At 45.7% G+C, this 13443-nt stretch overlaps 1 protein-coding gene across 1 annotated transcript in view; it reads right to left on the bottom strand.

Annotated features, from left to right (window-relative positions):
• LOC110534821 (serine/threonine-protein kinase DCLK1-like) overlaps nt 1-13443 on the bottom strand; it is a 114054-nt gene that overhangs the window by 57224 nt on the left and 43387 nt on the right. Inside the window, exon 4 of the mRNA XM_036989463.1 lies at nt 10550-10649. Within this exon, the coding sequence (XP_036845358.1) occupies nt 10550-10649 (100 nt within the window). The remainder of the gene's footprint in view (nt 1-10549; nt 10650-13443) is intronic.

The following is a 13443-nucleotide window of genomic DNA, read 5'->3' as shown; positions in this document are numbered from 1 at the left end:
GATTCTTCAATTACATTGAGCTGATTTCTGATGTGCTGTTCCTTCTATTTCCGTAGTGTATTTCTGTATTGTTTTAGTGATTCACCATAGTGAAGGCGTAGACTCAGGTTTTCTGGGTCTCTATGTTTTTGGTTGGACAGGTTTCTCAATTTCTTTCTTATTTTTTTGCATTCTTCATCAAACCATTTGTCATGTTAATTTTCTTAGGTTGTCTGCTTTACATTTTTAGATTTTATTGGGAAGCTGAGAGGTCAAATATACGGTTTAGGTTTTCTACTGCCAAGTTTACACCTTCACTGTTACAGTGAAACGTTTTGTCCAGGAAGTTGTCTAAAAGGGATTGAATTTGTTGTTCACTAATTGTGCTGAGGGTGTCAGGTTCTTGTCCGGTTCTGGCATTTAGGTCGCCACAGACTAGTACATGTCCCTGTGCCTGAATATGATTGATTTCCCCCTCCAGGATGGAGAAGCTGTCTTCATTAAAGTATGGGGATTCTAGTGGGGGGATATAGGTAGCACACAGGAGGACATTTTTCTCTGTTGAGATCATTTCCTTTTGAATTTCTAGCCAATTGTAGAATGTTCCAGTTTTGATGAATTTAGTAGAGTGAGTTAGGTCTGCTCTATACCAAATTAGCATACCCCCTGAGTCCCTTCCCTTTTTCACACCTGGTAGTTTGGTGGATGGGACACAACTGGTATATTGGTGGATGGGACACACCTGGTATATTGGTCGATGGAACACACCTGGTATATTGGTGTATGGGACTAGGTAGGACAGTTTGGGAGCTACAGAACCTCTGAATTCAGACTTATATATTTTAATCAACTGTACAGAAGGGACACGGAAAAGCACAGAGGGAGTTACACTCTACGCACTTAGAGACAATACAATGACAATACAATAACACACATGGGGGGCCGAGAGAAGTGAAGTGGCAGTCAGGCTTTTGTCCTGACTCCTACACACTATGAGATGGATCAGGAGGGGATGTCAGCTAGTGTCACATCATCACTTCTCCCCACTGAGAGAGACAGAGAGAGAGAGACAGAGAGAGAGACAAGGAGAGAGACAGAGAGAGAGACAATGAGAGAGACAGAGAGAGAGAGACAGAGAGAGAGAGAGAGACAGAGAGAGAGAGACAGAGAGAGAGACAAGGAGAGAGACAGAGAGAGAGACAATGAGAGAGACAGAGAGCGAGAGACAGAGAGAGAGACAAGGAGAGAGACAGAGAGAGACAGAGAGAGAGAGACAGAGAGAGAGACAGAGAGAGAGAGAGAGAGAGAGAGACAGAGAGACAGAGAGAGAGACAGAGAGAGAGAGAGAGAGAGAGAGAGAGAGAGAGAGGGAGAGAGAAAGAGAAAGGTCATGAGGAAATTAGCTCCGGCATTTTTCAGCATGTTGTTAAAAAATATATAGCTGTATAGTTTGATAAACTCTACAACATAACCCTCACTCCAAATCAACACTCAAAACCTACCGCCTGATTTTGGATGGAATTACAGAATCACCTGGAAGGTTTACAACTACTCAAGATTATTATTCCAACGCTACACAGCAAACGCTCTGGAAAACAACAGAGACACTTGACACGCCATCCAACCTGGAACTGAGTGAGTAATGTTTAGCCTGAAGCTATATTTTATTTCCAAAAGACAAGAAGAAAAATACATTATAAGAACTGAATGCTAAATTAAGGTTGCCAAGCTTGATACAACTTGAATTAGTTGTGAGAGGTGTCAAAGCCCAAAAACGTCAGGAGAGTCGCACAGTCTACTCCAACCAAATGGAGAGGCCTTAGAAGCTGCTGTTCAGAGGTAATTCAAATAGATGTAACAGTTACCCGCGTAAGAATGACAAGACAGGACAAGAGCACAAAATGAAGCTCCTTATGGAAAATCAAGAAACACTTTTTGCTGACTATTATAAAAATGGGAACATCAGCAACCTCATCTTCCACACAGACAATCCCCTGTGATGGCACAGTGCTATATTAACACACTACCCCTCTGTTAAGAGGGGGGGTGGGGGGGTGTTACCGAGGGGGTGGAAACTCAGGACACTAGACAACGAGGACTCTGAGTCAGCTAATATAAACCTCTATAAGTCCGGAACAGTGATGGTACAGGGTAACCCCAAACAGTTTCAGCTGGACTTTCACCTAATCAAAGATTTAGCCCAGCAGGAGAAGCTCTCCCTTGAGAAAGATACCCCCCACCCCGAGCGGATCAGACCAGACCTCTTCATTATATAACCCCACAGATGAACAACCCCCAGCAGACAGTCAACCTCCCAGCACAGATTACCCCTCCCTTATTGAAATGAAGGATAAATTCACCCAGCTGGAGGTAAGGCAGGTGGAGCTGGAACAGCAGGTGATTACACTCCAGTCAGCACAGACCCAGACAACAGTCCAGCACAACAACACCCCCATAACCAGACCCGGAGAGCTGGAGGTGGAGAGAGACATATCTACACTCTGGACAGTGGTGAGACAATTTCAACAGGAGAAAGAGTAGGAGGTGTCTGATCTGTTTCACCTGTCCTTGTGATTGTCTCCACCCCATCCAGGTGTCGCTGATTTCCCCCAGTGTATTTATTTATCCCTGTGTTTCCTGTCTCTCTGTTCCTGTCTCTCTGTACCAGTGTATTTATCCCTGTGTTACCTGTCTCTCTGTACCAGTGTATTTATCCCTGTGTTTCCTGTCTCTCTGTACCAGTGTATTTATCCCTGTGTTTCCTGTCTCCCTGTACCAGTGTATTTATCCCTGTGTTTCCTGTCTCTCTGTACCAGTGTATTTATCCCTGTGTTTCCTGTCTCTCTGTAACAGTGTATTTATCCCTGTGTTTCCTGTCTCTCTGACCCAGTGTATTTATCCCTGTGTTTCCTGTCTCTGTACCAGTGTATTTATCCCTGTGTTTCCTGTCTCTCTGTGCCAGTGTATTTATCCCTGTACCAGTGTATTTATCCCTGTGTTTCCTGTCTCTCTGTGCCAGTGTATTTATCCCTGTGTTTCCTGTCTCTCTGTACCAGTGTATTTATCCCTGTGTTTCCTGTCTCTCTGTGCCAGTGTATTTATCCCTGTACCAGTGTATTTATCCCTGTGTTTCCTGTCTCTCTGTACCAGTGTATTTATCCCTGTGTTTCCTGTCTCTCTGTGCCAGTGTATTTATCCCTGTGTTTCCTGTCTCTCTGTACCAGTGTATTTATCCCTGTGTTTCCTGTCTCTCTCTACCAGTGTATTTATCCCTGTGTTTCCTGTCTCTCTGTACCAGTGTATTTATCCCTGTGTTTCCTGTCTCTCTGTGCCAGTGTATTTATCCCTGTGTTTCCTGTCTCTCTGTGCCAGTGTATTTATCCCTGTGTTTCCTGTCTCTCTGTACCAGTGTATTTATCCCTGTGTTTCCTGTCTCTCTGTGCCAGTGTATTTATCCCTGTGTTTCCTGTCTCTCTGTGCCAGTGTATTTATCCCTGTACCAGTGTATTTATCCCTGTGTTTCCTGTCTCTCTGTACCAGTGTATTTATCCCTGTGTTTCCTGTCTCTCTGTGCCAGTGTATTTATCCCTGTGTTTCCTGTCTCTCTGTACCAGTGTATTTATCCCTGTGTTTCCTGTCTCTCTGTGCCAGTGTATTTATCCCTGTGTTTCCTGTCTCTCTGTGCCAGTGTATTTATCGTCTTGTATGTTTTTCCAAGTCAACCAGTGTTTTCCCCGTTCTCCTGTGTGTTTTCTCCTGCTTTTTGCTATTCTCCTTTTTCTAGTCCTCCAGGTTTTGACCCTTGCCTGTTTCTGGACTCTTTACCCGCCTGCCTGACCGTTCTGCCTGTCCTGACCCCGAGTCTGCCTGACCATTCTGCCTGTCCTGACCCCGAGTCTGTCTGACCATTCTGCCTGTCCTGACCTCGAGTCTGCCTGACCATTCTGCCTGTCCTGACCCCGAGTCTGCCTGACCATTCTGCCTGTCTGCCACTCTGTACCTCCTGGACTCTGATCTGGTTTTGACCTTTTGCCTGTCCACGACCATTCTCTTGCCTACACCTTTTGGATTAATAAACATTGTAAGACTCCAACCATCTGCCTCCTGTGTCTGCATCTGGGTCTCGCCTTGTGTCATGATAGCAGGAGAAGAACAGAGCACTAGAGGAGAGTATCAGACTGCTGGAGGAGAAGGTGAGGGGGATGGCGTGTGACAGAGAACAACCCGTTAGAGACCTGGCCACCCCCACAGAGAGAAGACAGCAGAACAGCCCACCTCAGCTCACGACAACATCGACATCACAGCAGAACAGACAAATGAAGACCCCCAAGCCCAGGTGACCTCACCCCTTCTGACCACCTCCCCTGTCAGCCACCCTGATAGCCCAGCGAGACACTCTCTCAGACCTGCGAGACCCCCCCCCCCCCGCCCCCCCTGGACCTACACATATAGGATCCATGCCGAGAGGACCTACATCCAGACCACAGCACCACCAGCCACATCCACACCCCCAACCCAATCAATCAACACCCCCTCAAGTCAACCATGCCCAAACCCCATGTACCAGATGCTCAGCAGGCTCTGCTCACACGTACTGGCCAAACCACATGACCAACAACATTGGACACTTTATGGAACACAAAGCCTTCACTATCTCATCCTGGAATATCCAAGGCCTGACGTCATCTGCCTTTGGCCTAAAAAGCAGGAACCCGGACTTCACCAAAGAAATCAGAAATACAGACGATGTCATCCTAAAAGAAAACATGGTTGAGGAGATGGACCCACTGGTTGTCCCATCCACCAAACTACCAGGTGGGTGGTATAGAGGAGACGGACCTGCTAGTTGTCCTCTAGGTTACAGAGAGCTGGTAGTCCCATCCACCACACTACCAGGTGGGTGGTATTGAGGAGACGGACCCACTGGTTGTCCTCTAGGTTACAGAGAGCTGGTAGTCCCATCCACCAAACTACCAGGTGGGTGGTATAGAGGAGACGGACCTGCTAGTTGTCCTCTAGGTTACAGAGAGCTGGTAGTCCCATCCACCAAACTACCAGGTGTGTGGTATAGAGGAGATGGACCCACTGGTTGTCCTCTAGGTTACAGAGAGCTGGTAGTCCCATCCACCACACTACCAGGTGGGTGGTATAGAGGAGACGGACCCACTGGTTGTCCTCTAGGTTACAGAGAGCTGGTAGTCCCATCCACCAAACTACCAGGTGTGAAACATGTTATAGAGGAGATGGACCCACTGGTTTCCATCTAGGTTACAGAGAGCAGGTAGTCCCATCCACCAAACTACCAGGTGTGAAACATGTTATAGAGGAGATGGACCCACTGGTTTCCATCTAGGTTACAGGGAGCTGGTAGTCCCATCCACCAAACTATCAGGTGGGTGGTATAGAGGAGACGGACCTGCTAGTTGTCCTCTAGGTTACAGGGAGATGGTAGTCCCATCCACCAAACTACCAGGTGGGTGGTATAGAGGAGACGGACCTGCTAGTTGTCCTCTAGGTTACAGGGAGATGGTAGTCCCATCCACCAAACTACCAGGTGGGTGGTATAGAGGAGACGGACCTGCTAGTTGTCCTCTAGGTTACAGGGAGATGGTAGTCCCATCCACCAAACTACCAGGTGGGTGGTATAGAGGAGACGGACCTGCTAGTTGTCCTCTAGGTTACAGGGAGATGGTAGTCCCATCCACCAAACTACCAGGTGGGTGGTATAGAGGAGACGGACCTGCTAGTTGTCCTCTAGGTTACAGGGAGATGGTAGTCCCCATCCACCAAACTACCAGCGGTGAAACAGGGAAGGGACTCAGGGGGTATGCTAATTTGCTATAGAGCAGACCTAACTCGCTCCATTAAATTAATCAAAACAGGAACATTTTACATTTGGCAAGAAATTGAAAAGGAAATGATCTTAACAGAGGAAAATGTCCTCTTGTGTGCCTCCTATATCCCCCCACTAAAATCACCATACTTTAAAGAAGACAGCTTCTCCATCATGGAGGGGGAAATCAATAATTTCCAAGCCCAGGGACATGTACTAGTCTGTGGCGATATAAATGCCAGAACTGGACAAGAACCTGACACCTTCAGCACACAGGGGGACAAACACCTGCCTGCAGATGACCCCTAGGCACAACTATGACAACATAACCAACAAAAACAGGGCACAACTCCTGCAGCTCTGTCGCACGCTGGGTATGTACATAGTCAATGGTAGGCTTCGAGGGGACTCCTATGGTAGGTACACCTATATCTCATCTCTTGGCAGTAGTACTGTAGACTACTTTATCACTGACCTCAACCCAGAGGCTCTCAGAGTGTTCACAGTCAGCCCACTGACACCCCTATCAGACCACAGTAAAATCACAGTCTACCTGAACAGAGCAACTAACGCCTATCTCTAATCTTTTTGACTCTATAACAAAGAACAAACAGCAAAACATGATCAAATACAGATCTTAGAATCAACTATTCAAGACTACCAGAACCCACTGGATTCTCCAATTACCTTGAATGAACTACAGGACAAAATAAAAACCCTCCAACCCAAAAAGGCCTGTGGTGTTGATGGTATCCTCAATGACATTATAAAATATACAGACCACAAATTCCAATTGGCTAAACTAAAACTCTTTAACATCATCTTTAACTCTGGCATCTTCCCCAATATTTGGAACCAAGGACTGATCACCCCATTCCACAAAAGTGACAAATTTGACCCCAATAACTACCGGGGGATCTGCGTCAAAAGCAACCTTGGGAAAATCCTGTGCGTTATCATTAACAGCAGTTCTGCACATTCTCTCATTGAAAACAATGTACTGAGCAAATGTCAAATTGGCTTTTTACCAAATTACCGTACAACAGACCATGTATTCACCCTGCACACCCTAATTGACAACCAAACAAACCAAAACAAAGGCAAAGTCTTCTCATGCTTTGTTGATTTAAAAAAAGCCTTCGACTCAATTTGGCATGAGGGTCTGCTATACAAACTGATGGAAAGTGGTGTTGGGGGTAAAACTTACAACATTATAAAATCCATGTACACAAACAACAAGTGTGCGGTTAAAATAGGAAAAAAACACACACATTTCTTCCCACAGGGGTGAGAAGAGATGCAGCTTAAGCCCCACCCTCTTCAACACATAAATCAACAAATTGGTGAGGGTTTATATCAGTGAATTGGTGAGTGCACTAGATCAGTCTGCAGCACCCGGCCTTACCCTACTAGAATCTGAAGTCAAATGTCTGCTGTTTGCTGATGATCTGGTGCTTCTGTCACCAACCAATGAGGCACTACAGCAGAACCTAGATCTTCTGAACAGATTCTGTCAGACCTGGGTCCTGACAGTAAATCTCAGTAAGACCAAAATAATGGTGTTCCAAAAAAGGTCCAGTCTCCAGAACCACAAATGCAAATTCCATCTAGACACTGTTGCCCTAGAGCGCACAAAAAACTATACGTACCTTGGCCTAAACATCAGCGCCACAGGTAACTTCCACAGAGCTGTGTATGATCTGAGAGACAAAGCAAGAAGGGCATTCTATGCCATCAAAAGGAACATAAAATTCAACATACCAATTAGGATCTGGCAAAAAAATGCTTGAATCAGTCATAGAGCCCATTGCCCTTTATGGTTGTGAGATCTGGGGTACACTCACCAACCAAGACTTCACAAAATGGGACAAACACCAAATTGAGACTCTGCACGCAGAATTCTGCAAAAAATATCCTCCGTGTACAACGTAGAACACCAAATAATGCATGCAGAGCAGAATTAGACCGATACCCACTAATTATCAAAATCCAGAAAAGAGCTAAAGAGTTAAATTCTATAACCACCTAAAAGGAAGCGATTCCCAAACCTTCCATTACAAAGCCATCACCCTTAGAGAGATGAACCTGGAGAAGAGTCCCCTAAGCAAGCTGGTCCTGGGGCTCTGTTCACAAACACAAACACACCCCACAGAGCCCCAGGACAGCAGCACAATTAGACCCAACCAAATCATGAGAAAACAAAAAGATAATTACTTGACACATTGGAAAGAATTAACAAAAAAACAGAGCAAACTAGAATGCTATTTGGCCCTACACAGAGAGTACACAGCGGCAGAATACCTGACCGCTGTGACTGATCCAAACTTAAGGAAAGCTTTGACTATGTACAGACTCGGTGAGCATAACTCCCATATCTACTGGGTGAAATACCACAGTGTGACATCACAGCAGTAAGATTTGTGACCTGTTGCCACAAGAAAAGGTCAACCAGTGAAGAACAAACACCATTGTAAATACAACCCATATTTATGGTAATTTATTTTCCCTTTTGTACATTAACTATTTGCACATCGTTACAACACTGTATATAGACATAATATGACATTTGTAATGTCTTTATTCTTTTGGAACTTCTGTGAGTGTAATGTTTACTGTTAATTTTAATTGTTTATTTCACTTTTGTATATTATCTACTTCACTTGCTTTGGCAATGTTAACATATGTTTCCCATGCCAATAAAGCCCTTAAATTGAAATTGAGTTGAAATTGAAAGAGAGAGATGAACATGAGCAGATCAATAGGTTCTGTGAAATGAATAGGTTCTGTGAAATGAATAGGTTCTGTGAGATGAATAGATTCTGTGAGATGAATAGGTTCTGTGAGGTGAATAGGTTCTGTGAGATGAATAGGTTCTGTGAGGTGAATAGGTTCTGTGAGGTGAATAGGTTCTGTGAGGTGAATAGGTTCTGTGAGGTGAATAGGTTCTGTGAGATGAATAGGTTCTGTGAGGTGAATAGGTTCTGTGAGGTGAATAGGTTCTGTGAGGTGAATAGGTTCTGTGAGATGAATAGGTTCTGTGAGATGAATAGGTTCTGTGAGATGAATAGGTTCTGTGAGATGAATAGGTTCTGTGAGGTGAATAGGTTCTGTGAGATGAATAGGTTCTGTGAGATGAATAGGTTCTGTGAGGTGAATAGGTTCTGTGAGGTGAATAGGTTCTGTGAGGTGAATAGGTTCTGTGAGATGAATAGGTTCTGTGAGATGAATAGGTTCTGTGAGGTGAATAGGTTCTGTGAGGTGAATAGGTTCTGTGAGGTGAATAGGTTCTGTGAGATGAATAGGTTCTGTGAGGTGAATAGGTTCTGTGAGGTGAATAGGTTCTGTGAGGTGAATAGGTTCTGTGAGATGAATAGGTTCTGTGAGGTGAATAGGTTCTGTGAGGTGAATAGGTTCTGTGAGGTGAATAGGTTCTGTGAGGTGAATAGGTTCTGTGAGATGAATAGGTTCTGTGAGGTGAATAGGTTCTGTGAGGTGAATAGGTTCTGTGATGTGAATAGGTTCTGTGAGGTGAATAGGTTCTGTGAGATGAATAGGTTCTGTGAGATGAATAGGTTCTGTGAGATGAATAGGTTCTGTGAGATGAATAGGTTCTGTAAGGTGAATAGGTTCTGTGAGATGAATAGGTTCTGTGAGGTGAATAGGTTCTGTGAGATGAATAGGTTCTGTGAGGTGAATAGGTTCTGTGAGGTGAATAGGTTCTGTGAGATGTTCTGATCATTTACAGAGTTAGTTGAAGGAGGGAGGGAGGGAGGGAGGGAGGGAGGGAGGGAGGGAGGGAGGGAGGGAGGGAGGGAGGGAGTAGATGAAGAGATTAGTAAATGAGTAGATGGAGAGATGAGTAGATGGAGAGATGGAAGATGAGTAGCTAGAGATGAGTAGATGCACAGATGGAGAGATGGAAGATGAGCAGATGAGTAGATGGAGAGATGGGTAGATGGAGAGATGAGTAGATGGAGAGATGGAAGATGAGTAGATGAGTAGATGGAGAGATGGAGAGATGAGTAGTTGGGGAGATGGAGAGATGAGGAGATGAGGAGATGGAGAGATGGAGAGATGGAGAGATGGAGAAATGGGGAGATGGGGAGATGAGGAGATGGAGAGATGAGGAGATGGAGAGATGGAGAAATTAGTAGATGGAGAGATGGAGAGATGGAGAGATAAGTAGATGGAGAGATGGAGAGATGAGGAGATGAGGAGATGGAGAGATGGGGAGATGGAGAGATGGAGAGATGAGGAGATGGAGAGATGGAGAGATGAGGAGATGGAGAGATGGAGAGATGAGTAGATGGAGAGATGAGGAGATGGAGAGATGGAGAGATGGAGAGATGAGGAGATGGAGAGATGAGGAGATGGAGAGATGGGCAGATGGAGAGATGGAGAGATGGAGAGATGGAGAGATGAGGAGATGGAGATAGAGAGATGGGCAGATGGAGAGATGGGTAGATGGAGAGATGGAGAGATGAGTAGATGGAGAGATGGAGAGATGGAGAGATGAGTAGATGGAGAGATGAGGAGATGAGTAGATGGAGAGATGGGTAGATGGAGAGATGAAGATATGAGTAGATGGAGAGATTAAGGGCAACATAACCACTCAGGTCCTGGGAACTTTCCATATAGACAGACACAGACTGGGTTGATAAGAGAAAGCAGGCTAACAGAGAGAGAGACAGGATACACACACACACACACACACACACAGGAAGTAGCGTATCTCACCGCTCTCTTCCAGCTGGAAGTCGTCTTGGTAACGGTATTTCTCCGGTCCACAGGCTACGAAGATGTCCTCGTCACCGAAGAAGTCCTGGAGACATGTCACCTGGAGGAACACACAGAGACTGGAGGGTTAGAGGTCATATACAGACTGGAGGGTTAGAGGTCATATACAGACTGGAGGGTTAGAGGTCATATACAGACTGGATGGCTAGAGGTCATATACAGACTGGATGGCTAGAGGTCATATACAGACTGGATGGCTAGAGGTCATATACAGACTGGAGGGTTAGAGGTCATATACAGACCGGGGGGTTAGAGGTCATATACAGACTGGATGGTTAGAGGTCATATACAGACTGGAGGGTTAGAGGTCATATACAGACTGGAGGGTTAGAGGTCATATACAGACTGGAGGGTTAGAGGTCATATACAGACTGGAGGTTTAGAGGTCATATACAGACTGGAGGGCTAGAGATCATATACAGACTGGATGGCTAGAGGTCACATACAGACTGGAGGGTTAGAGGTCATATACAGACCGGGGGGTTAGAGGTCATATACAGACTGGATGGTTAGAGGTCATATACAGACTGGAGGGTTAGAGGTCATATACAGACTGGAGGGTTAGAGGTCATATACAGACTGGAGGGTTAGAGGTCATATACAGACTGAAGGGTTAGAGGTCATATACAGACTGGAGGGTTAGAGGTCATATACAGACCGGGGGGTTAGAGTTCATATACAGACCGGGGGGTTAGAGGTCATATACAGACTGGATGGTTAGAGGTCATATACAGACCGGGGAGTTAGACGTCGTATACAGACTGAAGAGTTAGAGGTCATATACAGACTGGGGGGTTAGAGGTCATATACAGACTGGAGGGTTAGAGGTCATATACAGACTGGATGGCTAGAGGTCATATACAGACTGGAGGGTTAGAGGTCATTTAACTATTTGCACATCATTACAACACTGTACATAGATATAATATGACATTTGAAATGTCTTTATTAATTTGGAACTTTTGTGTGTGTAATGTTTACTATTCATTTTAATTGTTTATTTCATCTTTGAAATCAGGAAACTATGAGTTAACCACATACATACACACACACACAGAGAGAGAGAGAGAAGGCTGTGAAATGGCGGTGCCACGGTGACGCTGTGACCCTTCGTGGGCGGCGGTCGTCACCTCAACACACTGCTACCTCAGAACGACACCCAGATCATCCGAAATAGATCTGGGTGTTCTGGTGTCAATCATTCAGGATACCCAGTTGAGCTACACAACATCCACCGATATAAAGAGAGAGAGAGAGACAGGTGGAGGGGGGAGAGAGATGGGGGAGGAAGAGAGAGAGAGAGAGAGAGACAGAGACAGAGAGAGAGAGAGAGAGAGAGAGAGAGAGAGAGATGGGGGAGGAAGAGAGAGAGAGAGAGAGAGACAGACAGAGAGAGAGGGAGAGAGAGAGAGAGAGAGAGAGAGATGTGGAGGGGGAGAGAGATATGGGGGAGAGAGAGAGAGACAGGTGGAGGGGGAGAGAGATGGGGGAGGAAGAGAGAGAGAGAGAGAGAGAGAGAGAGAGAGAGAGAGAGAGAGAGAGAGAGAGAGAGAGAGAGAGAGAGAGATGGGGGGAGAGAGATGGGGGGGAGAGAGAGAGAGAAATCCCAGAGAGAGAATAGGCCTTCTCCATCAACTACAGTTGCTGTGCTCATCACACTCTTCAGAGACAACAGGGGGCAACAGGGTGAAATAACAGCCCCTTCAGAGACAACAGGGGGCAACAGGGTGAAATAACAGCCCCTTCAGAGACAACCGGGGGCAACAGGGTGAAATAACAGCCTTGACAGTGTGCAACAGTTTTAGCCAGAGCCACATGGAAAGAAATAGGGCCTGAAAGTAGTGCACTATAATAAGGCATAGGGCACGAACTCTAGCTCTAGAGGACCTATCTGAACTGTCTTTTCAGAAAGATGCCAGATTCATTCTCTCTCAGATTCCACCATCTGGAATCTGAACTGCATCGGCGGCCTCCAGTTGCCAATCCCTGTCCTGTACTGACTGGGTTCTGGTAGCTAGGTGGTTACTGACTGGGTTCTGGTAGCTAGGTGGTTACTGACTGGTAGCTAGGTGGTTACTGACTGGTAGCTAGGTGGTTACTGACTGGGTTCTGGTAGCTAGGTGGTTACTGACTGGTAGCTAGGTGGTTACTGACTGGGTTCTGGTAGCTAGGTGGTTATTGACTGGGTTCTGGTAGCTAGGTGGTTACTGACTGGTAGCTAGGTGGTTACTGACTGGGTTCTGGTAGCTAGGTGGTTACTGACTGGTAGCTAGGTGGTTACTGACTGGGTTCTGATAGCTAGGTGGTTACTGACTGGTAGCTAGGTGGTTATTGACTGGGTTCTGGTAGCTAGGTGGTTACTGACTGGTAGCTAGGTGGTTACTGACTGGGTTCTGATAGCTAGGTGGTTACTGACTGGTAGCTAGGTGGTTACTGACTGGTAGCTAGGTGGTTACTGACTGGGTTCTGATAGCTAGGTGGTTACTGACTGGTAGCTAGGTGGTTACTGACTGGGTTCTGGTAGCTAGGTGGTTACTGACTGGGTTCTGGTAGCTAGGTGGTTACTGACTGGGTTCTGGTAGCTAGGTGGTTACTGACACCATTCTTCTACACCTGCATTGCTTGCTGTTTGGGGTTTCAGGCTGGGTTTCTGTACAGCACTTTGAGATATTAGCTGATTTAAGAAGGGCTTCATAGTTAAATTTGATTGATTGATTGACTCAGCGTAAAATAGTCTACCACTCAGTGTACAAAACACTCACACTACCTCAGCTCACCTCAATTCAGTCCTAGCCATGCATAGATTCATTATTCTGCACATATTCACCCTCACA

Source organism: Oncorhynchus mykiss, chromosome 10, assembly GCF_013265735.2.
Source record: "Oncorhynchus mykiss isolate Arlee chromosome 10, USDA_OmykA_1.1, whole genome shotgun sequence".
Classification (NCBI taxonomy): domain Eukaryota; kingdom Metazoa; phylum Chordata; class Actinopteri; order Salmoniformes; family Salmonidae; genus Oncorhynchus; species Oncorhynchus mykiss.
Note: the sequence above shows the minus strand (reverse complement) of the source record. Positions and strands in the feature narration are given on the sequence as shown.